Here is a 27,429-nt window from a genome sequence, read left to right on the forward strand (position 1 = left end):
ACTCCCTCAGTACTGACCCTCTGACAGTGCGGCACTCCCTCAGTACTGACCCTCTGACAGTGCAGCGTTCCCTCAGTACTGTCCCTCTGACAGTGCGGCACTCCCTCTGTACTGACCCTCTGACAGTGCGGCACTCCGTCAGTACTGACTCTCTGACAGTGCAGCACTCCCTCAGTACTGACCCTCTTACAGTGCAGCACTCCCTCAGTACTGACCCTCTGACAGTGCGGCACTCCCTCAGTACTGAACCTCTGACAGTGCAGCACTCCCTCAGTACTGACCCTCTGACAGTGCGGCACTCCCTCAGTACTGACCCTCTGACAGTGCGGCACTCCCTCAGTACTGACCCTCTGACAGTGCAGCACTCCCTCAGTACTGACTCTCTGACAGTGCCGCTCTCCCTCAGCACTGACCCTCTGACAGTGCGGCACTCCCTCAGTACTGACCCTCTGACAGTGCGGCACTCCCTCAGTACTGACCCTCTGACAGTGCGGCACTCCCTCAGTACTAACCCTCTGAGAGTGCAGCACTCCATCAGTACTGACCCTCTGACAGTGCGGCACTCCCTCAGTACTGACCCTCTGACAGTGCGGCACTCCATCAGTACTGACCCTCTGAGAGTGCAGCACTCCGTCAGTACTGACCCTCTGACAGTGCATAGAACATAGAACATAGAACGATACAGCGCAGTACAGGCCCTTCGGCCCACGATGTTGCACCGAAACAAGAGCCATCTAACCTACACTATGCCATTATCATCCATATGCTTGTCCAATAAACTTTTAAATGCCCTCAATGTTAGCGAGTTCACTACTGTTGCTGGTAGGGCATTCCACGGCCTCACCACTCTTTGCGTAAAGAACCTACCTCTGACCTCTGTCCTATATCTATTACCCCTCAGTTTAAGGCTATGTCCCCTCGTGCCAGCCATTTCCATCCGATGGAGAAGGCTCTCACTGTCCACCCTATCTAACCCCCTGATCATTTTGTATGCCTCTATTAAGTCTCCTCTTAACCTTCTTCTCTCTAACGAAAACAACCTCAAGTCCATCAGCCTTTCCTCATAAGATTTTCCCTCCATACCAGGCAACATCCTGGTAAATCTCCTCTGCACCCGCTCCAAAGCTTCCACGTCCTTCCTATAATGCGGTGACCAGAACTGTACGCAATACTCCAAATGCGGCCGTACCAGAGTTTTGTACAGCTGCAACATGACCTCATGACTCCGGAACTCAATCCCTCTACCAATAAAGGCCAACACTTCTTCACAACCCTATCAACCTGGGTGGCAACTTTTAGGGATCTATGTACATGGACACCTAGATCCCTCTGCTCATCCACACTTCCAAGAACTTTACCATGAGCCAAATATTCCGCATTCCTGTTATTACTTCCAAAGTGAATCACCTCACACTTCTCTACATTAAACTCCATTTGCCACCTCTCAGCCCAGCTCTGCAGCTTATCTATGTCCCTCTGTAACCTGCTACATCCTTCCGCACTGTCGACAACACCACCGACTTTAGTGTCGTCTGCAAATTTACTCACCCACCCTTCTGCGCCTTCCTCTAGGTCATTGATAAAAATGACAAACAGCAACGGCCCCAGAACAGATCCTTGTGGTACGCCACTTGTAACTGAACTCCATTCTGAACATTTCCCATCAACCACCACCCTCTGTCTTCTTTCAGCTAGCCAATTTCTGATCCACATCTCTAAATCACCCTCAATCCCAAGCCTCCGTATTTTCTGCAATAGCCTACCGTGGGGAACCTTATCAAACGCTTTACTGAAATCCATATACACCACATCAACTGCTCTACCCTCGTCTACCTGTTCAGTCACCTTCTCAAAGAACTCGATAAGGTTTATACTACAAAGAGCAAAGGTCCCAGCACTGATCCCTGTGGAACACCACTGGTCACAGCCCTCCAATTAGAAAAGCATCCCTCCATTGCTACTCTCTGCCTTCTATGGCCTAGCCAGTTCTGTATCCACCTTGCCAGCTCACCCCTGATCCCGTGTGACTTCACCTTTTGTACTAGTCTACCATGAGGGACCTTGTCAAAGGCCTTACTGAAGTCCATATAGACAACATCTACTGCCCTACCTGCATCAATCATCTTAGTGACCTCCTCGAAAAACTCTATCAAGTTAGTGAGACACGACCTCCCCTTCACAAAACCATGCTGCCTCTCACTAATACGTCCATTTGCTTCCAAATGGGAGTAGATCCTGTCTCGAAGAATTCTCTCCAGTAATTTCCCTACCACTGAAGTAAGGCTCACCGGCCTGTAGTTCCCGGGATTATCCTTGCTACCCTTCTTAAACAGAGGAACAACATTGGCTATTCTCCAGTCCTCCGGGACATCCCCTGAAGACAGCGAGGATCCAGTGAGGCATGACCTACCCTTCACAAAGCCATGCTGACTATCCCTGATCATATTATTCCTATCTAGATGATTATAAATCTTGTCTCTTATAATCCCCTCCAAGACTTTACCCACAACAGACGTGAGGCTCACCGGTCTATAATTGCCGGGGTTGTCTCTACTCCCCTTTTTGAACAAAGGGACCACATTTGCTATCCTCCAGTCCTCTGGCACTATTCCTGTAGCCAATGATGACATAAAAATCAAAGCCAAAGGCCCAGCAATCTCTTCCCTGGCTTCCCAGAGAATCCTAGGATAAATTCCATCAGGCCCCGGGGACTTATCTATTTTCAGCCTGTCCAGAATTGCCAACACCTCTTCCCTACGTACCTCAATGCCATCTATTCTAATAGCCTGGGTCTCAGCATTCTCCTCCACAACATTATCTTTTTCCTGAGTGAATACTGACGAAAAATATTCATTTAGTATCTCGCCTATCTCTTCAGACTCCACACACAACTTCCCATCCCTGTCCTTGACAGGCCCTACTCTTACCCTAGTCATTCTTTTATTCCTGACATACCTATAGAAAGCTTTTGGGTTTTCCTTGATCCTACCTGCCAAATACTTCTCATGTCCCCTCCTTGCTCGTCTTAGCTCTCTCTTTAGATCCTTCCTCGCTACCTTGTAACTATCAAGCGCCCCAACTGAAACTTCACACCTCATCTTCACATAGGCCTCCTTCTTCCTCTTAACAAGAGATTCCACTTCTTTGGTAAACCACGGTTCCCTCGCTCGACGCCTTCCTCCCTGCCTGACCGGTACGTACTTATCAAGAACACGCAGTAGCTGTTCCTTGAACAAGCTCCATTTATCCAGTGTGCCCAACACTTGCAGCCTACTTCTCCACCTTATCCCCCCCCAAGTCATGTATAATGGCATCATAATTGCCCAGCTATAACTCTTGCCCTGCGGTGTATACTTATCCCTTTCCATCATTAACGTAAACGTCACCGAATTGTGGTCACTGTCCCCAAAGTGCTCTCCTACCTCCAAATCCAACACCTGGCCTGGTTCATTACCCAAAACCAAATCCAAAGTGGCCTCGCCTCTTGTTGGTCTGTCAACATATTGTGTCAGGAAACCCTCCTGCACACACTGTACAAAAAAAACGACCCATCTAATGTACTCAAACTATATCTTTTCCAGTCAATATTTGGAAAGCTAAAGTCTCCCATAATAACTACCCTGTTACTTTCGCTCTTATCCAGAATCATCTTCGCCATCCTTTCCTCTACATCCCTAGAACTATTTGGAGGCCTATAGAAAACTCCCAACAGGGTGACCTCTCCTTTCCTGTTTCTAACCTCAGCCCATACTATCTCGGAAGAAGAGTCCCCATCTAACATCCTCTCCGCCACCGTAATACTGCTCTTGATTGGCAGCGCCACACCTCCCCTCCACAAGCACTGCCTCAGTACTGACTCTCTGACAGTGCAGCACTCCCTCAGTACTGAGCCTCTGACAATGCAGCACTCCCTCAGTACTGACCCTCTGACAGTGCAGCACTCCCTCAGTACTGACCCTCTGACAGTGCGGCACTCCCTCAGTAATGGCCCTCTGACAGTGCAGCACACCCTCAGTACTGACCCTCTGACAGTGCAGCACTCCCTCAGTCCTGACCCTCTGACAGTGCGGCACTCCCTCAGTACTGACCCTCTGACAGTGCAGCACACTCTCAGTACTGACCCTCTGACAGTGCAGCACTTCCTTAGTACTGACCCTCTGACAGTGCTGCACTCCCTCAGTACAGAACCTCTGACAGTGCGGCACTCCCTCAGTACTGTCCCTCTGACAGTGCAGCACTCCCTCAGTACTGACCCTTTGACAGTGCAGCACTCCCTCAGTATTGACCCTCTGACAGTGCAGCACTCCCTCAGTACTGACCCACTGACAGTGCAGTACTCCCTCAGTACTGACCCTCTGACAGTGCAGCACTCCCTCAGTACTGACTCTCTGACCCTCAGTACTGACCCTCTGACAGTGCGGCACTCTCTCAGTACTGACCCTCTGACAGTGCAGCGCTCCCTCAGTACTGACCCTCTGACAGTGCAGCACTCCCTCAGTACTGACCCTCTGACAGTGCAGCACTCCCTCAGTACTGACCCACTGACAGTGCGGCACTCCCTCAGACTGACCCTCTGACAGTGCAGCACTCCCTCAGTACTGACCCTCTGACAGTGCAGCACTCCCTCAGTACTGACCCTCTGACAGTGCAGCACTCCCTCAGTACTGACCCTCTGACAGTGCAGCACTCCCTCAGTACTGACCCTCTGACAGTGCGGCACTCCCTCAGTACTGACCCTCTGACAGTGCGGCACTCCCTCAGGACTGACCCTCTGACAGTGCAGCACTCCCTCAGTACTGACCCTCTGACAGTGCAGCACTCCCTCAGTGCTGACCCTCTGACAGTGCAGCACTCTCTCAGTACTGACCCACTGACAGTGCAGCACTCCCTCAGTACTGACCCTCTGACAGTGCAGCACTCCCTCAGTACTGACCCTCTGACAGTGCAGCACTCCCTCAGTACTGACCCTCTGACAGTGCAGCACTCCCTCAGTACTGACCCTCTGACAGTGCAGCACTCCCTCAGTACTGACCCTCTGACAGTGCAGCACTCCCTCAGTACTGACCCTCTGACAGTGCGGCACTCCCTCAGTACTGACCCTCTGACAGTGCAGCACTCCCTCAGTACTGACCCTCTGACAGTGCGGCACTCCCTCAGTACTGACCCTCTGACAGTGCAGCACTCCCTCAGTACTGACCCTCTGACAGTGCGGCACTCCCTCAGTACTGACCCTCTGACAGTGCCGGCACTCCCTCAGTACTGACCCTCTGACAGTGCAGCACTCCCTCAGTACTGACCCTCTGATAGTGCAGCACTCCCTCAGTACTGACCCTCTGACAGTGCAGCACTCCCTCAGTACTGACCCTCTGACAGTGCGGCACTCCCTCAGTACTGACCCTCTGACAGTGCGGCACTCCCTCAGTACTGACCCTCTGACAGTGCAGCACTCCCTCAGTATTGCTCAAATCTCTGGATTGGGTAGTTTGATAAATCTGGAATATAAAGCTCCTCTCAGCAACGGTGACCAGGGAACCAGTGTCGATTGTTGTAAAAACGTACCTGGGTCACAATCTCCTTCAGGGAAGGAAATCTGCCGTCCTTACCCTGTCTGGTCTACATGTGACTCCAGACCCACAGCAATGTGGGTGACTCTGAAAATATTCATTCAGTTACGTTGAAGCCAGTGTTTATCGGAGTCATTCTATTCTCACTTGCTCCAGTCAGTAGGAATGGGTGTTAAATCATCATTTCACACTTGCCCTGACTGAATAATGTTGTGGACCACGTTCACCAGGAAGACCCACACTGTTGAATAGACGTTTTGACGGGGAGGTGAACTGGGGCCGGGGAGGAGAACTGGGCATGGCATCATTGAGGAGGTCATGGGTGGAGCCGGCCAGGGGGCGGGCCCGAGGAAGCACCAAACATGGCTGGGGGGCTGGCCAAGGAAAGGGGATGGCTGATCGGCAAGGGGGGGGGGGGGGGGGGGGGGGGGGGAGTGCCCCCCAACTAGGCTGATCACCTGGAACGTTAGAGGGTTAAACGGACGCGTGTGTTTTGAAGGCGGACGTAGTCTTGCTGCAGGAGACGCACCTGAAAGTGGCAGACCAGGTTAGGCTAAGGAAGGGCTGGGTCAGTCAGGTCTATCATTCGGGGCTGGATTCTAAGACGAGGGGGGCTGCGATCCTGATTAATAAAAGGGTACAATTTGAGGCAGAGGGCACAGTCGTGGATGGGGGTGGCAGGTTCGTTATGGTGAGGGGTAAGCTCGAAGGGGTGAGAGTAGTCCTGGTCAGTGTGTATGCCCCTAATTGGGACGATGTGGATTTTATTAGGCGGATGCTGGGGAAGATCCCCGACTTGGACTCGCGTAAGCTGATCATGGGCGGGGACTTTAATACAGTCCTGGGCCCGAGCCTGGACCGGTCATGTTCAAGAACGGGCAGGTTGCCGGCGATGGCAAAGGAACTGAGAGGCTTCATGGAGCAACGGGGGGAGCAGATCCGTGGTGATTTAGCCAGCCGACGACGAGGGAGTTCTCGGACTACTCCCACGTCCACAAGGTGTATTCCCGAATTGACTACTTTGTGGTGAGTAGGGACCTGCTGGCCAGAATGGGTTGGGGGGCAGAATATTCGGCAATTGCCATGTCTGACCCTGCTCCGCACAGGGTAGACCTGCAGTTTTGTAAGGACAGCTTTCAGCGCCCACCATGGAGGCTGGAAGTTGGATTACTCGCGGACGAGGCGGTGTGTGAGAGGCTGAGGAAATGCATGCAGAATTACCTGCAGAGTGAACGATACTGGGGAAGTCTCGGCAGCGGTGCTCTGGGAGGCACTGAAGGCAGTGGTGAGAGGGGAGCTGGTTTCAATCCGGGTGTACAGGGACAGGACAGAGACGGGCCGACTGATTAAGGAAATTCTACGGACGGACAGGAGTTACGCGGAATCCCCGAGGCCAGAGTTACTCAGGAAACGACCGAGGCTGCAGGCCGAATTTGGGGTGCTGACTCGATGGGCCGAATGGCCTCCTTCTGCACTGTAAATTCTATGAAACTGAACATGGCTAAGAGCGAGTTGTTTGTAATCCAGGCGAGGGGGCAGGAGAGTACGCTGAAGGGGTTGCCGTTCAGGCTAAAGTGGGGGATAGTTTCCGATATTTGGGGATTCAGGTGGGACGGGACTGGGGCAGGTTGGATAAGCTCAACCTGTCCCGACTGGTGGAACGAGTGAGGGAGGAGGTCCGGAGGTGGGATGCGCTCCCGCTGTCACTGGCGGGGAGGGTGCAGACTGTTAAGATGACGATTCCCCCGCGGTTCTTGTTGGTTTTTCAGTGTCTCCCCATCTTGTCATAGATTATCATAGAATTTACAGTGCTGAAGGAGGCCATTCGGCCCGTCGAGTCTGCACCGGCTCTTGGAAAGAGCACCCTACCCAGGGTCAACACCTCCACCCTATCCCCATAACCCAGTATCCCCACCCAACACTAAGGGCACGGTCCTTCTTTAAGAGGCTGAATAAAATTATTCTGGGATTTGTCTGGGCAGGGAGGTCCCCGCGGGTGAAGAGGGTGATGCTTGAAAGGAACAGAGGAGAAGGGGGGCTGGCGTTGCCGAACTTCAGCAACTATTACTGGGTGGCCAACATAGCGATGATAAGGAAATGGATGGTGGGTGCGGGGTGGGTTTGGGAGTGGATGGAGGCTGCTTCGTGCAAGGGCACTGGCTTAGCAGCCCTGGTCACGGCACCTCTGCCGCTTCCGCCAGCACGGTACTCCACCAGCCCGATAGTGGTGGCGGCTCTTCGGATCTGGGGCCAGTGGAGGGGGCATGTCGGGGAGGTAAGAGCATCGGTGTGGACCCCAATCACCGATTTGCCCCTGGGAACATGGGCGGGGGGGTATCGACTGTAGAGGAGGGCGGGGATTGTGAGGATGGGGGATCTGTTCCTGGAAGGGAGCTTTCCGAGCATGAGGGCGCTGGAGGAGAAGTTTGCGCTGACGAGAGGGAACAACTTTAGATACTTACAGGTGCGGGATTTTGTACGCAGACTGGTGCCGTCCTTCCCACATCTCCCGCCGAAGGGGAGGCAGGACAGGGTAGTTTCTAGGGGAGAGGTGGGAGAGGGTAGAGTCTCAGACGTCTACAAGGAACTAATGGGAGCTGAGGATTCGCAGACCGAGGACCTGAAGCTTAAGTGGGAAGAGGAGCTCGGGGGGGAGCTGGAGGCGGTATTTGGGCAGAAGCCCTGGGCAGAGTAAACACGACCGCAACATGCGCCAGGCTCAGCCTGATCCAGTTTAAGGTCGTGCACCGGACCCACATGACGGTGGCCTGGATGAGCAGATTCTTCGGGCTGGAGGACAAATGTGCTAGATGCGCTGGAGAGCCGGCTAACCATGTACACATGTTCTGGTCGTGCCCTAAACTCAGGGGGTATTGGCAGGGACTCGCAGATGTCATGTCCCGGGTATTGAAAATTGAGGTGGTAATGAGCCCGGAGGTGGCAATCTTTGGGGTTTCGGAGGACCCGGGAGTCCAGGAAGCGAGAGAGGCCGAGGTTCTGGCCTTTGCTTCACTGGTAGCCCGTCGACGAAAACTGTTGGCATGGAGGGACTCAAAGCCCCCGAGGGCTGAGGTATGGCTATCGGACATGGCGAGCTTTCTTGGCCTAGAGAAAGTCAAGTTCGCCTTGCGAGGTTCGCTACGAGGGTTCGCCCGAAGGTGGCAGCCATTTATTGACTTCTTCGCAGAGAGTAAGCGTCAGCGGGGGGGGGGGGGGGGGGCGAGGGGGGGGCTAGGGTAGAGTAGAGTAGGGGGATATTGAGGCAGGTCCGTGTGTGGGCAGATCCGTGGTTTGTATTATGTTTAACGTGGAATTTGTGTCTTGACTTCTTTTGTTTGTACTGTACAAAGTCATTTTTTCTATATGCCTAAAATACCTCAATAAAATTGTTTGTTAAAAAAAAAAGAATAAACTTTTAAAAAATTATTTCGCGGGCTTTGGGTGTGGCTGGCTAAGTTAATAGTTATTGCCCATCCCTAATTGCCCTCGAGAAGGTGGTGACGAGCTGCCGCTTTGAACCGCTGCAGTCCCTGAGGTGTAGGTACACCCACCGTGCTGGTAGAAAAGTCAGCTAGTTTGTTTCAGAACCAGAGCGGCAAAACTTGGTTCCATCTCCATCTACAAGTTTGCTGACGATACGACCATAGTGGGCCGGATCTAGAATAACGACGAGTCCGAATACAGGAGGGAGATAGAGAACCTAGTGGAGTGGTGTAGCGACAACAATCTCTCCCTCAATGCCAGCAAAACTAAAGAGCTGGTCATTGACTTCAGGAAGCAAAGTACTGTACACACCCCTGTCAGCATCAACGGGGCCGAGGTGGAGATGGTTAGCAGTTTCAAATTCCTAGGGGTGCACATCTCCAAAGATCTGTCCTGGTCCACCCACGTCGACGCTACCACCAAGAAAGCACAACAGCACCTATACCTCCTCAGGAAACTAAGGAAATTCGGCATGTCCACATTGACTCTTACCAACTTTTACAGATGCACCATAGAAAGCATCCTACCCGGCTGCATCACAGTCTGGTATGGCAACTGCTCGGCCCAGGACCGCAAGAAACTTCAGAGAGTCGTGAACACCGCCCAGTCCATCACACGAACCTGCCTCCCATCCATTGACCCCATCTACACCTCCCGCTGCCTGGGGAAAGCGGGCAGTATAATCAAAGATCCCTCCCACCCGGCTTACTCACTCTTCCAACTTCTTCCATCGGGCAGGAGATACAGAAGTCTGAGAACACGCACGAACAGATTCAAAAACAGCTTCTTCCCCGCTGTTACCAGACTCCTAAATGACCCTCTTATGGACTGACCTCATTAACACTACTCCCTGTATGCTTCACCCGATGCCAGTGCTTATGTAGTTACATTGTATATGTTGTGTTGCCCTATTATGTATTTTCTTTTATTCCCTTTTCTTCCCATGTACTTAATGATCTGTTGAGCTGCTCGCAGAAAAATACTTTTCACTGTACCTCGGTACACGTGACAATAAACAAATCCAATCCAATCCAATCCAAATGCAGAGCGGGAACTCCCTGCTTACCTTCACGAAGCAGTCATTGGCGGAGAGGTTGTGTCTGACCGAATCTTTCCAGCCCAGGTACTGACTGCTGGAGAAGGGAGACAGTCGGCTCATTGCCTGCAGAATCTGCAAACACAAAACACACACTCAGCCCACAATCATTCAGAATGGCCGACACGGTCTCATCAATTCACTGTCCGCAAAACCCCAGCGCTGAACATTCAGCATCGCAGTCAACACAGCAGCAGCTACCACAGCTGGGTGAATTCGGAGAGGTCCTGGAGCGAGGTGGGGTCTCTGAGGAAAGCGGGGTCTCCGAGGGAGGTGGGGTCTCTGAGGGAGGCGGGGGGGTCTCTGAGCGAGGTGGGGTCTCTGAGGAAAGCGGGGTCTCTGAGGGAGGCGGGGTCTCTGAGGGAGACGGGGGTCTCTGAGGGAGGTGGGGTCTCTGAGGAAAGCGGGGTCTCCGAGGGAGGTGGGGTCTCTGAGGGAGGCGGGGGGGTCTCTGAGCGAGGTGGGGTCTCTGAGGAAAGCGGGGTCTCTGAGGGAGGCGGGGTCTCTGAGGGAGGCGGGGGGTCTCTGAGGGAGGTGGGGTCTCTGAGGGAGACGGGGTCTCTGAGGGAGGCGGGGGGTCTCTGAGGGAGGTGGGGTCTCTGAGGGAGGTGGGGTCTCTGAGGGAGACGGGGTCTCTGAGCGAGGTGGGGTCTCTGAGGGAGGCGGGGTCTCTGAGGGAGGTGGGGTCTCTGAGGGAGACGGGGTCTCTGAGGGAGGCGGGGGGTCTCTGAGGGAGGTGGGGTCTCTGAGGGAGGCGGGGGGTCTCTGAGGGAGACGGGGGCTCTGAGGGAGGCGGGGGGTCTCTGAGGGAGGCGGGGGGTCTCTGAGGAAAGCGGGGTCTCTGAGGGAGGCGGGGTCTCTGAGGGAGGTGGGGTCTCTGAGGGAGGCGGGGTCTCTGAGGGAGGCGGGGTCTCTGAGGGAGGCGGGGGGTCTCTGAGGAAAGCGGGGTCTCTGAGGGAGGCGGGGTCTCTGAGGGAGGCGGGGTCTCTGAGGGAGGCGGGGTCTCTGAGGGAGGCGGGGTCTCTGAGGGAGGCGGGGTCTCTGAGGGAGGCTGGGTCTCTGAGGGAGGCGGGGTCTCTGAGGGAGGCGGGGTCTCTGAGGGAGGCTGGGTCTCTGAGGGAGGCGGGGTCTCTGAGGGAGGTGGGGGTCTCTGTGGAAAGCGGGGTCTCTGAGGGAGGAGGGGTCTCTGAGGGAGGCGGGGTCTCTGAGGGAGGCGGGGGGTCTCTGAGGGAGACGGGGGTCTCTGAGGGAGGCGGGGTCTCTGAGGGAGGCGGGGGGTCTCTGAGGGAGACGGGGGGTCTCTGAGGGAGGCGGGGGGTCTCTGAGGGAGGCGGGGGGTCTCTGAGGGAGGCGGGGGGTATCTGAGGGAGGCGGGGTCTCTGAGGGAGACGGGGTCTCTGAGGAAAGCGGGGTCTCTGAGGGAGGCGGGGTCTCTGAGGGAGGCGGGGTCTCTGAGGGAGGTGGGGTCTCTGAGGGAGGCGGGGTCTCTGAGGGAGGCGGGGGGTCTCTGAGGGAGACGGGGGTCTCTGAGGGAGACGGGGTCTCTGAGGGAGACGGGGGTCTCTGAGGGAGGTGGGGTCTCTGAGGGAGGCGGGGTCTCTGAGGGAGGTGGGGTCTCTGAGGGAGGCGGGGTCTCTGAGGGAGGCGGGGGGTCTCTGAGGGAGACGGGGGTCTCTGAGGGAGACGGGGTCTCTGAGGGAGGCGGGGTCTCTGAGGGAGGCGGGGTCTCTGAGGGAGGCGGGGTCTCTGAGGGAGGTGGGGTCTCTGAGGGAGACGGGGTCTCTGAGGGAGGCGGGGTCTCTGAGGGAGGTGGGGTCTCTGAGGGAGGCGGGGGTCTCTGAGGGAGACGGGGGTCTCTGAGGGAGGCGGGGGGTCTCTGAGGGAGACGGGGGTCTCTGAGGGAGACGGGGGTCTCTGAGGGAGACGGGGGTCTCTGAGGGAGACGGGGTCTCTGAGGGAGGCGGGGTCTCTGAGGGAGGCGGTGTCTCTGAGGGAGGTGGGGTCTCTGAGGGAGACGGGGTCTCTGAGGGAGGCGGGGTCTCTGAGGGAGGTGGGGTCTCTGAGGGAGGCGGGGGTCTCTGAGGGAGACGGGGGTCTCTGAGGGAGGTGGGGTCTCTGAGGGGAAACATCCTCTCAGCATTTACTCTGTCAAGCCCCTTAAGAATCCGAGATGTTTCAATGAGACCACCTCTCATTCTTCTAAATTCCAGTGAGTAGAGTCCCAAACTGTTTAACCTTTGCTCATAAGTCATTCCCTCCATACCGGGGATCATCCCTGTGAACCTTCTCTGAACCACCTCCAATAAATTAATATCTTTCCTTAAATGAGGGGACCAAACTGCTCCCAGTGCTCCAGATGTGGTCTCACCCGCACCTTGGACAGCTGCAGCAAGACCTCCCCACTCTTATACTCCAAGCCCCTTCAAATAAGGGTGTATAATCTTTAGTGGGTCATTGGCGATAATGCCGGTCGTGTTGGGCAATATGGATGCACCAAACTGGGATGACGCAGCAATCATTAACAAGATGTGGGGGCGGCACGGTAGCACAGTGGTTAGCACTGTTGCTTCACAGCGGCAGGGTCCCAGGTTCGAATCCCCGCTGGGTCACTGTCTGTGCGGAGTCTGCACGTTCTCCCCGTGTCTGCGTGGGGTTTCCTCCGGGCGCTCCGGTTTCCTCCCACAAGTCCCGAAAGACGTGCTGTTAGGTGGATTGGCCATGATAAGTTACCGCTTAATGCCACCCCCAAAAAATGGTTGGGTGGGGTTACTGGGTTACAGGGATAGGGTGGAAGTGTGGGCTTGGGAAGGCTGCTCTTTCAAAGGGCCGGTGCAGACTCGATGGGCCGAATGACCTCCTTCTGCACTGTAAATTCTATGATTCTATGCTGGCATCTATCCCAGATCTTGATTTACATCAACTAATAATGACGGGGGGACTTTGTACTTTGGAACCCACATTGGATAGGTCGAGTCCCAAGTCTCGGCCTCCATCAGGGGTGGCGAAGGAGCTATTGGTGCTCGTGGTCAGGGGGGTGGGGGCAGATCCGTGGAGATTCAGGATCCCAGGGATAAGGAGCTTTCTGTTTTTTCTCATGTCCATCGGGTCTATTCCCGGATTGGCTCCCTCGTGGTGGGTAAGTCTCTTCTCCCTGGTGTGGGACGGGTATTCGGCGGTGGTTATATGGGATCATGCTCCACATTTCGTGGACCCGATGTTGGAGCCGGGCCGCTCTCAGGGACCCCGTGGAGATTGTACACGGTGTTGCTCGCAGATAGGAGGTTTCATGAGTGGTTAGTATAAGGATCCTCATATTTAAACCTTGCTTCCCTCGTGTGATTTCTTTATTCGCTGTTCCGCTGGCATCTACAGTATCCCAGCACTTATTGTTGAACAAGAACCAACCCCAGTATAGCGCATTATTTGGGCTGGTTCACGAACACCCCCCTAAACAATGTTCTCTTTGGCATGGTTCAATGATGCCACTTTTTGATGGACTTGGCCAGCAAGCCAATCGGCTCCATTGGGATCCCGGGACTTGGCAGATCCTCGATGCGGATTGGTCCGGATTGTTCCGGAAGGTTCCTTGCGGTGTGACTCTGTCTGTTTGGTTTCGTTTTGATCTGAGTTCAGGAACTGAGCAGAACTCTGGTAAAAACCTCTCCCAGAAAGGGTGGATCTCTCTGATATCGCGGCGGGAGCTCGCTCCAGGGAAACAGAGGGGGAGGGAGGGGGGGGAACGATCCGGATTCACTCCCTGTAAGGTTACCAGATTGCTCTGAAGGCCTAGTGAAAGTTGCTGCTCTGATCCTCTGTTTAACGGAGACACGCTGATGGTGAGTCTGCTGAAGCTGGCCACATATCAGAAACTGAGCAGGGCTGAAGTGTATCTTCCGCGGTGAGGCTCAGGTCAACACAAGTTAAAGTGTCTCCCAAGAGGGGATCCCACAACCCGAGAGTCCGGCCTGTGTCCCACGAAGATAGCCAATTACAAAGACTATAACCTCAGCAGCAAATATATTCACCTCATGCCCTTTTACTGCCCATTATTTTGATCCTTCCCCTTCCACCGTGTGTCGGTCTTGTATGTGCGTGTGTGGGTAGAGGGTGGGCTGGTGAAGGGGAGTACATAGATTACCAAACTGTTGACTATTATCTCAATTGCATGTTTATCTCGTCTTTGTTATAAATAAAGTTCTTTTGTGTTTTATTTACAAATCTGGTGCCTGTCAGTCATTGGAGCAGATCAAAGATGTCAAAGACTCTTATACACATTATTGCTTCATTCACTTATGTTGGGATTCGGGGGCCTGTGGGCTGGAATTGACCGTGCACTAGCCCGGGGTGGTGTAACATTAGCCATGGTTGGTCTATCCCTCTCTTGGAATCTTTCCTCTTTACTGGGATATATTTTTGCTGAGAATGATGAAATTACCTCCTTAAATATCTGCCGCTGCTTGTTTACTGTCTTTCCTGCTAATCTATCTGCCCAGTCCACTTTAGCTAACTCCATCCTCATTGCATTGTAATTTCCTTTATTTAAGTTAAACACAGCTGTTTCCGACCCAAGTCTCTCACTCTCAAACTGGATATTAAATTCCATCATGTTATCATAGATTATCATAGAATTTACAGTGCAGAAGGAGGCCATTCGGCCCATCGAGTCTGCACCGGCTCTTGGAAAGAGCACCCTACCCAAGGTAAACACCTCCACCCTAACCCCATAACCCAGTAACCATCCCAATACTAAGGGCAATTTTGGCCACTAAGGGCAATTTATCATAGCCAATCCACCTAACCTGCACATCTTTGGACTGTGGGGGGAAACCGGAGCACCCGGAGGAAACCCACGCACACACGGGGAGGATGTGCAGACTCCGCACAGACAGTGACCCAAGCCGGAATCGAACCTGGGACCCTGGAGCTGTGAAGCAATTGTGCTATCCACAGTGCCACCGTGCTGCCCATTATGATCACTACTTCCTTGGCGCTCTTTAACTCTGAGGCCAATTATCAAACCTGCCTCATTACCCATTACCAAATCCAAGATAGTCTGTTCCCCGGTTGTCTCCATGACATATTACAGCTGCAGTAAGACATCCCTGCTCCCGTACTCAAGTCCTCTTGCAATGAAGGCCAACATATCATTTGCCTTTCTCACTGCTTGCTCTAATTGCCTGCTTGATGTACAAGGACACCCAGGTCTCTGTACATTGGCATTTCCCAATCTATCACCATTTAAACAATACTCTGCCATTCTGTTTCTCTACTTGAAGTAGATGACTTCACATTTATCCACATTTACACTGCACACACACAGCTTGTCTAAATCACTCGAGACTTCCGGTGGCGTTTGCGAGCGGGCCGGCCGCATCGAGAGGAGCTCCCCCGGTGGCCACTATTTGCGGCGCTTTCGGGGGTTTCCCCGATTCTTCGCTCCCCCCCCCCCCCCCACCGCCCCCGATTGTTGTCGGCCTTTGGGGCCGTCCCGGGCGTCAAGCGGGGCCGGTTTGAAAACCGGCGAGGAACCCCCGCGTGGGTGCCGGGCGGCTGGAGCTGAGGGCGCGCGATGGTCGGAGCCGCGGGGGCGGGGCCAAACGGAGGTCGAGGCGGCAGGCCTGAAGCCAGGGCGCGATGTAGGTGAGATGTCCCACCTCGGGTGATTCCCGCCAAGGATGTGGCAAGAAGGCAAGTCCAGTCCCAGGGGAATTCTTGGGGAATACAAAAAAGAAGAGAAAGAAGTTTTAAAGAAAGTTTGTGAAAGTTTTTTTTGTCTTGAAGGAAGAGTTTTTTGTTGAAGAAGGAAAGAAGGGGGCAAAAATGGAAAAATAATAAGCTGTTAAAAGATGCTCGCCGTTGAATGAGAGGACCAGCAAAAGCGCTGACAAGGTGGCGGAGGCCGGACCGCATGGTGGGGCCGCACTAATTACGGTGGAGAAGATGACCGAGGTGATGGCGGTGGAGCTGGAAAAGCAGTTTGCGAGGCACAGGGAGGCTTCGAGGAAGGAGACGGCGGTCGCATTGAAGTGGAGGAGGCAATCGCCCCGGTGAGGGTGGCAGTGGCAAAGACACCGGCCGAGGTGAGAGAGCAGGGCGAGAAGATGAAGGAGGTGGAGGAGGCCGTGTCGCAGCGACCAGCTCACCTCGACGGGGGACGGGCTGCGGAGGGCGGTGGAGGTCAACAGAGGACTCCGAGCAAAGCTCGAGGACTTGGAGAACCGCCCGAGGCGGCACAATCTGAGAATTGTGGGCTTGCCCGAAGGGACAGAGGGCCCAAGGCCAACAGAGTACTTCGCTAAGAAGTTGGCGGAGCTGATTGGGGTGGGTGAGAACCCCTCCCGGTACGAGCTGGACCAAGCTCATCGGTCGTTAAGGCCGAAGCCCAAAGTGAACGAGCCGCCAAGAGCAGTAATTATCTGTTTCCATAAGTACTGCGTGAAGGAGAAGGTGTTAAGCTGGGCGAAGCAGAAGCGAGAGGTGCAGGGGGATCGTGCCAGAGTTCGGATCTACCAGGACTTGACGGTGGAGTTGGCAAAAAGACGAGCGGCGTTCGGGTGAGTGAAGGTGGCACTGTACAAGAAGGGGGTGCGATTTGGTGTGGTGTACCCGGCGAAGCTGAGGGTGACGTATAACGCCAAAGACTTTTATTTCAAGACAGCAGAGGCGGCTGAGGCGTTCGTGAGGGCAGAAGGCTTGGGACAGACGTGAGGAACGGAGCAGGAAGAGAGACTGTGGACTGTGATTGGGGAGCTGGAAAATGTACAAATGCTATATTTGAATCATCGGCAGCCACAGGTGAGGTGCCTGAAGATTGGAGAGTAGCAAATGTTGTGCCCTTGTTTAAGAAGGGCAGCAGGGAAAAGCCTGGGAACTACAGACCGGTGAGCCTAACGTCTGTAGTAGGTAAGTTGCTAGAAGGTATTCTGAGAGACAGGATCGACAAGCATTTAGAGAGGCAAGGACTGATTCGGGGCAGTCAGCATGGCTTTGTGCGTGGAAAATCATGTCTCACAAATTTGATTGAGTTTTTTGAGGGGGTGACCAAGAAGGTAGATGAGGGCAGTGCAGTAGACGTTGTCTACATGGACTTTAGCAAAGCCTTTGACAAGGTACCGCATGGTAGGTTGTTGCAGAAGGTTAAAGCTCACGGGATCCAGGGTGAGGTTGCCAATTGGATTCAAAATTGGCTGGACGACAGAAGACAGAGGGTGGTTGTAGAGGGTTGTTTTTCAAACTGGAGGCCTGTGACCAGTGGTGTGCCTCAGGGATCGGTGCTGGGTCCACTGTTATTTGTGATTTATATTAATGATTTGGATGAGAATTTAGGAGGCATGGTTAGTAAGTTTGCAGATGACACCAAGATTGGTGGCACAGTGGATAGTGAAGAAGGTTATCTAGGATTGCAACGGGATCTTGATCAATTAGGCCAGTGGGCCGACGAATGGCAGATGGAGTTTAATTTAGATAAATGTGAGGTGATGCATTTTGGCAGATCGAATCAGGCCAGGACCTACTCAGTTAATGGTATGGCGTGTGGGAGAGTTATAGAACAAAGAGATCTAGGAGTACAGGTTCTGATCTAGGAGGACAGGGTGGTGAAGAAGGCATTCGGCATGCTTGGTTTCATTGGTCAGAGCATTGAATACAGGAGTTGGGACGTCTTGTTGAAGTTGTACAAGACATTGGTACGGCCACACTTGGAATACTGTGTGCAGTTCTGGTCACCCTATTATAGAAAGGATATTATTAAACTAGAAAGAGTGCAGAAAAGATTTACTAGGATGTTACCGGGACTTGATGGTTTGAGTTATAAGGAGAGGCTGGATAGACTGGGACTTTTTTCCCTGGAGCGTAGGAGGCTTAGGGGTGATCTTATGGAGGTCTCTAAAATAATGAGGGGCATAGATAAGGTAGATAGTCAACATCTTTTCCCAAAGGTAGGGGAGTCTAAAACTAGAGGGCATAGGTTTAAGGTGAGAGGGGAGAGATTCAGAAGGGCCCAGAGGGGCAATTTCTTCACTCAGAGGGTAGTGAGTGTCTGGAATGTGCTGCCAGAGGTAGTAGTAGAGGCGGGTACAATTGTGTCTTTTAAAAAGCATTTAGATAGTTACATGGGTAAGATGGGTATAGAGGGTTATGGGCCAAGTGCGGGCAACTGGGACTAGCTTAATGGTAAAAACTGGGCGGCATGGACTGGTTGGGCCGAAGGGCCTGTTTCCACGCTGTAAACTTCTATGATTCTATGATTCTATAACTTTCTTTTTACTGACGTGTATTGTAATTTACTTCACTTCACATTGTTACAGAGTTCAAGTGATTGGTTGGGTTGATTGGCAGGGCCCGGTGGTATGATGATGGGTGGGGGGGTGAGAGATCAAGGGCGCTGGCGCATCTTAAAAGTTTGAAAGCCGATGTAGCAATGCTGCAGGAGACTCACTTGAGGGTGAAGGACCAGGTGAGACTTAAAAAGGGCTGGGTTAGCCAAGTGTTTCACTCCGGATTTGACAGAAGGGCTCGAGGGGTAGCGGTGCTGGTCAGCAAAAGCGTACGTTTCCAGATGGAGAAGATGGCGGCAGATCAGGGGGGGTAGATATGGGATTGTGACAGGGGCGCTGGAGGGGAGGTTAGTGGCGCTGTTAAGTGGATACGGCCCCAATTGGGACGATGTGGGATTCACGAGGAAGTGGTTTGGAGCCATCCCCGACTTGGACACACACAAACTGATAGTGGGGGGGACTGGAACTTGGTGCAGGAGCCAAGGTTGGACAGGTCACGGCCGCGCTCGCTGGTCCCATCAGGGGGGGGCGAAGGCGTTGGCTGGGCTAATGGTGGAAATGGGAGGGGTGGACCCTTGGAGGTTCCTGCATCCAAGGGAACGGGCGTATTCGCTTTTCTCAGCGGTCCATAAGGTACACTCGCGGGTCGACTTTTTTGTGGTGGGGAAGGCTTTGCTGGCTGGGGTTAAGGGGTCGGAATACTCTGCAATTGCAGTGTCAGATCATGCTCCGCATTGGGTGGATATGGTGCTGGAGAAGGGGGCAGCGCAGAGACCGGGGTGGAAATTAGATGTGAGACTTTTGGGGGACCAAGGGTTCTGTGACAAAATTGAAAAGGTAATTGAGGAATATGTAGGTTTCAATTGTACGGGTGAGGTGTCGAAGGCAGTTGCCTGGGAGGCTCTAAAGGCGGCGGTGAGAGGGGAGGTGATTTCGTTTAAGGCCAGGGTGGACAAAGAGGAGAGGTTGGAGCGGCAGAGGGTAATAGATGAGATGTTGGAGGTAGATAGGACTTATGCAGAAGATGAGGACCCAGCGAAGCTGGAAAAGAGGAAGGAACTACAGGCGAGCTCTGACCGACTGTCCACCAGGAAGGCAGTGCGCCAACTGAGACGAGCAAGAGGGACAGTTTACGAACATGGAGATAAGACAGGTCCGCTTCGGAGGGAGGCAGCGGTAAGGGAAATTGTTCAGGTGAGGGATAGGGCAGGGAAGTTGGTGGTGGCTCCGGATCTGATTAACAAGGTTTTTGAGGAATTCTATGAGAGGTTGTACAGGTCAGAGCCACCTGGGGGAGACCGGGAGATGCAGGAATTTGAATGAAAATGAAAATGAAAATCGCTTATTGTCACAAGTAGGCTTCAAATGAAGTTACTGTGAAAAGCCCCTAGTCGCCACATTCCGGCGACTGTTCGGGGAGGCTGGTACGGGAATTAAGCCATGCTGCTGGCCTGCCTTGGTCTGCTTTCAAAGCCAGCGATTTAGCCCTGTGCTAAACCAGCCCCTTTTGAATTTCTAGATGGATTGGAGTACCCGAGGTTAGGGGAGGGGGCCAGGGCTACATTCGAAGGAGCGATAGTGGAGCAGGAGATAAATGATGCGATTGGGAGGATGCAGTCGGGGAAGGTGGCAGGGCCCGATGGATTTCCGGTGGAACATTATAAAAAATTCAAAAATAAGCTGGTACCCCTGATGGTGGGGATGTGTGAGGAGGCGATAGGGAAGGGGGTGTTACCACAAACTTTGGGGCAGGCATCGATTTCAATGTTGCTAAAAAAAAGATAAGGATCCGTCGGAGTGTGGGTCGTATAGGCCCATATCACTTCTGAATGTGGACGCAAAAGTGTTGGCGAAGGTACTGGCGGGTAGGCTGGAGGAGTGCCTCCCGAAGGTGATCGGGGAAGATCAGGCAGGGTTTGTGAGAGGGAGGCAGCTCTTTTCGAACATTAGAAGGGTATTGAACATCGTTATGGTACCGGCAGAGGGGAAGGAAACCGAGGTGGTTGTGGCATTGGACACTGAGAAGGCGTTTGACCGGGTAGAATGGGGGTACTTGATGGCAGTTCTGGAGCGATTTGGGATTGGACCAAGTTTTGTGGACTGGGTAAAGCTAGTAGATAAGGAGCCGAGGGCGAGTGTCCCCACAAACAACATCAGCTCGAGATACTTTTCTCTCCACCGTGGGACTAGGCAGGGATGTCCTATGTCCCCCCTGCTGTTTGCACTCGCGATTGAGCCGTTGGCCATCGCATTAAGAAGTTCGGGGGTATGGAAAGGAATAGTGCGGGGGGGGAATAGAGCATAGGGTGTCCTTATATGCCGATGACTTGCTGTTATACGTGTCGGAACGAGTGTGTCGATAGGGGGAGTATTGGAGCTGCTTCGAGTGTTTGGGTCTTTCTCGGGGTACAAACTAAATCTAGACAGAGTGAGTATTTTGTGGTGTCTCAGCCGGGGTGGGGGCAGGGGTGGGGGGGCTGCCATTCCGTAGGGCAGGGACTCGCTTTAGGTACCTGGGAGTGCAGGTTGTCCCCCGGGAGTGGGGGGGGGGCTCCGCAAGTACAACATTTCTAGTTTGGTGGGGAGAGTGAAAGCTGATCTGGCAAGGTGGGATGGTCTCCCTCTGTCACTGGCGGGTCGGGTACAGGCGGTTAAAATGAACGTGTTGCCGCGATTTCTGTTTATTTTCCAATGCCTGCCGATTTTCCTGCCAAAGGCTTTTTTCAGAGAGATTGAGGGAAGGATTACCTCGTTCATATGGGGAGGGAAGGTGGCCAGAGTGAGAAAGGTGCTGCTACAGAGGGGAAGGCAGGCAGGGGGTTTGGGTCTCCCGAACCTGATGTATTACTACTGGGCGGTGAATGTGGAGAAGGTGCGGAGCTGGGTCAGAGGGGTTGATTCCCAGTGGGTCAGAATGGAGGAGAGTTTGTGCAGGGGGTCGGGGCTGAAAGCACTAGCAACAGCGCCGCTCCCGATAGCCCCGGGGAAATACTCAGGGAGTCCGGTAATAATAGCTTCATTGAGAATTTGGAGGCAGTTTCGCCAACACTTCGGGTTGGGGGCAGGGTCAAGGGAAATGCCGATTCGGGGGAACCACAGATTTGAGCCAGGGAAGTGGGATGGAAATTTTCAGAAATGGGAGAAGGGGATTATGACACTGAAAGATTTGTTTCTCAGGGGTCGGTTTGCAGGATTGAGGGAGCTGGAAGCGAAGTATGGGCTGGAGCAGGGAGAAGGGTTTAGGTACATGCAGGTTCGAGACTTTGCCAGAAAGGAGATACAGAGCTTCCCGGTGGAGCCGGCCTCCACATTGCTGGGAGGGTAGTGTCGGCAGTTTACGGAGCTATTTTGAAGAGGAGAAGGCACCACTGGAAGGGATCAAAGCAAAGTGGGAGGAAGAGTTGGGAGAGGTGATAGAGGAGGGGGTCTCGTGTGAGGTGCTCCGGAGAGTGAACGCCTCCACCTCATGTGCGAGGTTGGGGCTGATACAGCTGAAGGTGGTGTACAGAGCACACCTCACGAGGGCGAGGATGAGCCGATTCTTTGAAGGAGTAGAAGATGTGTGTGAACGTTGCGGGGGGGGGGGGGGGGGGGGGGGGGGGGGGGGCGCTAATCACGTTCATATGTTTTGGTCCTGTCCAAAGCTAGAGGATTATTGGAAGGAGGTTATTTAGGGTAATTTCCAAGGTGGTGCGTGTGAAACTGGACCCGGGCCCCCGGGAGGCCATATTCGGGGTGTCGGACCAGTCAGGGTTAGAAACGGGAGCGGAGGCAGATGTTGTAGCCTTCGCCTCGTTGATCGCCCGAAGGCGGATCCTGATGGGATGGAGAGCAGCCTCTCCACCCAGTGCCCTGGCGTGGGGGGGGGGGACCTGTTGGAGTTCTTGACTCTTGAGAAGGTTAAGTTTGAACTGAGGGGAAGGACAGAGGGGTTCTACAATTCATGGGCATTATTCATTATGCACTTTCAAGAGCTGGATAACATCGAACATTAGTTGGGGGGCGGGGGGGGGGGGGGGGGGAGGGTTGGGGGGAGGGGGGCGGTGGGTGTTAATGGCGACAATGGGTGATTCCTGATTCCCTTTTGTCATTTGTTTATGTGAACATGCGGGCTGCTGTTTGGGGTTTGGTGGGAGGATGGGATCGTTGTTATTGATATGGGGATTGACATATTTGTTACCGATTACTGTTTATTGCTGGTGGGTGTAAATTTGGGAGAAAATGTGAAAAAGAATAAAAATATTTACAAAAAAAAACTTGTCCAAATCACTCACTCACTAAATTTGTCTAAATCACCTTGAAGCCTCTTCACATCCTCCTCGCCACTCACCTTCCCCCCAAGTTTCATGTGATCCGCAAGCTTGGAAATATTACTTCTGGTTCCCTGATCTATTGTATATTGTGTATTGTATATTATACATTGATGTATATTGCGAATAGCTAGGGCCCAATCACTGACCCCTGTGGACTGTCATTTCCGTGTACTCCATTGCACATTCTCCCATTTTGGACGGCAAGGAACGAGCATTTATTGCCCATCCTGAATTGCCCCCGATTTGCCCCTTCAACCGCTGCAGTCCCTGATGTGTAGGTGCACCCACTGTGCTGTTAGGGAGGGAGTTCCAGGATGTTGTCCGAGCGACAGTGAAGGAACGGCGATATATTTCCTGGGTGGTGAGTGACTAGGAGGGGAACCTCCAGGTGGTGGGGTTCCCAGGTATCTGTTGCTCTTGTCCTTCTAGATGGTAGAGGTCGTGAATTTGGAAGGTGCTGTCTGAGGAACTTTGGTGAGTTCCTGCGGTGCATCTTGTAGATGGTACACACGGCTGCTACTGTGCGTCGGGGTGGTGGAGGGTTTGAATGTTTGTGGAAGGGGAGCAATCAAGCGGGGCTGCTTTGTCCTGGATGGTGTCGAGCTTCTTGAGTGTTGTTGGAGCTGCGCTGATCCAGGCAAGTCCATCGCACTCCTGGCTGCCTAAACACACACACCCTCCAATCCATTACCGTAAAATCACTAAACACACACACCCTCCAATCCAATACCGTAAAATCACTAAACACACACATCCTCAAATCCAATACCATAAAACCACTAAACACACACATCCTCAAATCCAATACCGTAAAACCACTAAACACACACATCCTCAAATCCAATACCGTAAAACCACTAAACACACACCCTCCAATCCATTACCGTAAAATCACTAAACACACACACCCTCCAATCCAATACCGTAAAATCACTAAACACACACATCCTCAAATCCAATACCGTAAAACCACTAAACACACACACCCTCAAATCCAATACCATAAAACCCCTAAACACACACACCCTCAAATCCAATACCGTAAAACCACTAAACACACACCCTCAAATCCAATACCGTAAAACCACTAAACACACACATCCTCAAATCCAATACCGTAAAACCACTAAACACACACATCCTCAAATCCAATACCGTAAAACCACTAAACACACACATCCTCAAATCCAATACCGTAAAACCACTAAACACACACACCCTCCAATCCAATACCGTAAAATCACTAAACACACACATCCTCAAATCCAATACCATAAAACCACTAAACACACACACCCTCAAATCCAATACCATAAAACCCCTAAACACACACACCCTCAAATCCAATACCGTAAAACCACTAAACACACACCCTCAAATCCAATACCGTAAAACCACGAAACACACACATCCTCAAATCCAATACCGTAAAACCACTAAACACACACATCCTCAAATCCAATACCGTAAAACCACTAAACACACACACCATCAAATCCAATACTGTAAAACCACTAAACACACACATCCTCAAATCCAATACCGTAAAACCACTAAACACACACATCCTCAAATCCAATACCGTAAAATCACTAAACACACACATCCTCAAATACAATACCGTAAAACCACTAAACACACACATCCTCAAATCCAATACCGTAAAACCACTAAACACACACACCCTCAAATCCAATACCGTAAAACCACCAAAATCACACATCCTCAAATCCAATACCGTAAAACCACTAAACACACACATCCTCAAATCCAATACCGTAAAACCCCTAAACACACACCCTCAAATCCAATACCGTAAAACCACTAAACACACACATCCTCAAATCCAATACCGTAAAACCACTAAACACACACACCCTCAAATCCAATACCGTAAAACCACTAAACACACACACCATCAAATCCAATACCGTAAAACCACTAAACACAAACACCCTCAAATCCAATACTGTAAAACCCACTAAACACACACATCCTCAAATCCAATACCGTAAAACCACTAAACACACACACCCTCAAATCCAATACCGTAAAACCATGAAACACACACACCATCAAATCCAATACCGTAAAACCACTAAACACACACACACTCAAATCCAATACCGTAAAACCACTAAACACACACACCCTCAAATCCAATACCATAAAACCACTAAACACCCCCCCTCAAATCCAATACCGTAAACCCACTAAACACAAACACCCTCAAATCCAATACCGTAAAACCACTAAACACACACACCCTCAAATCCAATACCGTAAAACCACTAAACACACACACCCTCAAATCCAACACCGTAAAACCAATAAACACACACATCCTCAAATCCAATACCATAAAACCACTAAACACACACACATCCTCAAATCCAATACCGTAAAACCACTAAACACACACACCCTCAAATCCAATACTGTAAAACCACTAAACACACACACCCTCAAATCCAATACCGTAAACCCACTAAACATAAACACCCTCAAATCCAACACCGTAAAACCACTAAACACACACATCCTCAAATCCAATACCGTAAAACCACTAAACACACACACCCTCAAATCCAATACCGTAAACCCACTAAACACAAACACCCTCAAATCCAATACCGTAAAACCACTAAACACACACACCCTCAAATCCAATACCGTAAAACCACTAAACACACACACCCTCAAATCCAATACCGTAAGACCCCTAAACACACACACCCTCAAATCCAATACCGTAAAACCACTAAACACACACCCTCAAATCCAATACCGTAAAACCACTAAACACACACATCCTCAAATCCAATACCGTAAAACCACTAAACACACACATCCTCAAATCCAATACCGTAAAACCACTAAACACACACATCCTCAAATCCAATACCGTAAAACCACTAAACACACACACCCTCCAATCCAATACCGTAAAATCACTAAACACGCACATCCTCAAATCCAATACCGTAAAACCACTAAACACACACACCCTCAAATCCAATACCGTAAAACCACCAAAATCACACATCCTCAAATCCAATACCGTAAAACCACTAAACACACACACCCTCAAATCCAATACCGTAAAACCCCTAAACACACACCCTCAAATCCAATACCGTAAAACCACTAAACACACACATCCTCAAATCCAATACCGTAAAACCACTAAACACACACATCCTCAAATCCAATACCGTAAAACCACTAAACACACACACCCTCCAATCCAATACCGTAAAATCACTAAACACACACATCCTCAAATCCAATACCGTAAAACCACTAAACACACACACCCTCAAATCCAATACCGTAAAACCCCTAAACACACACACCCTCAAATCCAATACCGTAAAACCACTAAACACACACCCTCAAATCCAATACCGTAAAACCCCTAAACACACACCCTCAAATCCAATACCGTAAAACCACTAAACACACACACCCTCAAATCCAATACCGTAAAACCACTAAACACACACATCCTCAAATCCAATACCGTAAAACCACTCAACACACACATCCTCAAATCCAATACCGTAAAACCACTAAACACACACACCATCAAATCCAATACCGTAAAACCACTAAACACACACATCCGCAAATCCAATACCGTAAAACCACTAAACACACACACCCTCAAATCCAATACCGTAAAACCACTAAACACACACATCCTCAAATCCAATACCGTAAAACCACTAAACACACACATCCTCAAATCCAATACCGTAAAACCACAAATCACACACACCATCAAATCCAATACCGTAAAACCACTAAACACACACATCCTCAAATCCAATACCGTAAAACCACTAAACACACACATCCTCAAATCCAATACCGTAAAACCACTAAACACACACACCATCAAATCCAATACCGTAAAACCACTAAACACAAACACCCTCAAATCCAATACTGTAAAACCCACTAAACACACATCCTCAAATCCAATACCGTAAAACCACTAAACACACACACACTCAAATCCAATACCGTAAAAACACTAAACACACACACCCTCAAATCCAATACCGTAAAACCACTAAACACCCCCCTCAAATCCAATACCGTAAACCCACTAAACACAAACACCCTCAAATCCAATAACGTAAAACCACTAAACACACACACCCTCAAATCCAATACCGTAAAACCACTAAACACACACACCCTCAAATCCAATACCGTAAACCCACTAAACACAAACACCCTCAAATCCAATACCGTAAAACCACTAAACACACACACCCTCAAATCCAATACCGTAAAACCACTGAACACACACACACCCTCAAATCCAATACCGTAAAACCACTAAACACACACACCCTCAAATCCAATACCGTAAAACCACTAAACACACACACCCTCAAATCCAATACCGTAAAACCACTAAACACACACACCCTCAAATCCAACACCGTAAAACCACTAAACACACACATCCTCAAATCCAATACCGTAAAACCACTAAACACACACACCCTCAAATCCAACACCGTAAAACCACTAAACACACACATCCTCAAATCCAATACCGTAAAACCACTAAACACACACACCCTCAAATCCAATACCGTAAAACCACTAAACACCCCCCCCTCAAATCCAATACCGTAAACCCACTAAACACAAACACCCTCAAATCCAATACCGTAAAA

The 27,429-nt window shown here is 51.5% G+C and overlaps 1 protein-coding gene across 1 annotated transcript in view; it reads right to left on the reverse strand.

The window, feature by feature from the left end:
* The window catches only part of foxh1 (forkhead box H1), a 156,029-nt gene that overhangs the window by 8,603 nt on the left and 119,997 nt on the right, over positions 1-27,429 (reverse strand). Inside the window, exon 2 of the mRNA XM_072507942.1 lies at positions 10,114-10,218. Coding sequence (XP_072364043.1) covers positions 10,114-10,218 — 105 coding nt within the window. The remainder of the gene's footprint in view (positions 1-10,113; positions 10,219-27,429) is intronic.

Source organism: Scyliorhinus torazame, chromosome 6 (assembly GCF_047496885.1).
Source record: "Scyliorhinus torazame isolate Kashiwa2021f chromosome 6, sScyTor2.1, whole genome shotgun sequence".
NCBI lineage: Eukaryota > Metazoa > Chordata > Chondrichthyes > Carcharhiniformes > Scyliorhinidae > Scyliorhinus > Scyliorhinus torazame.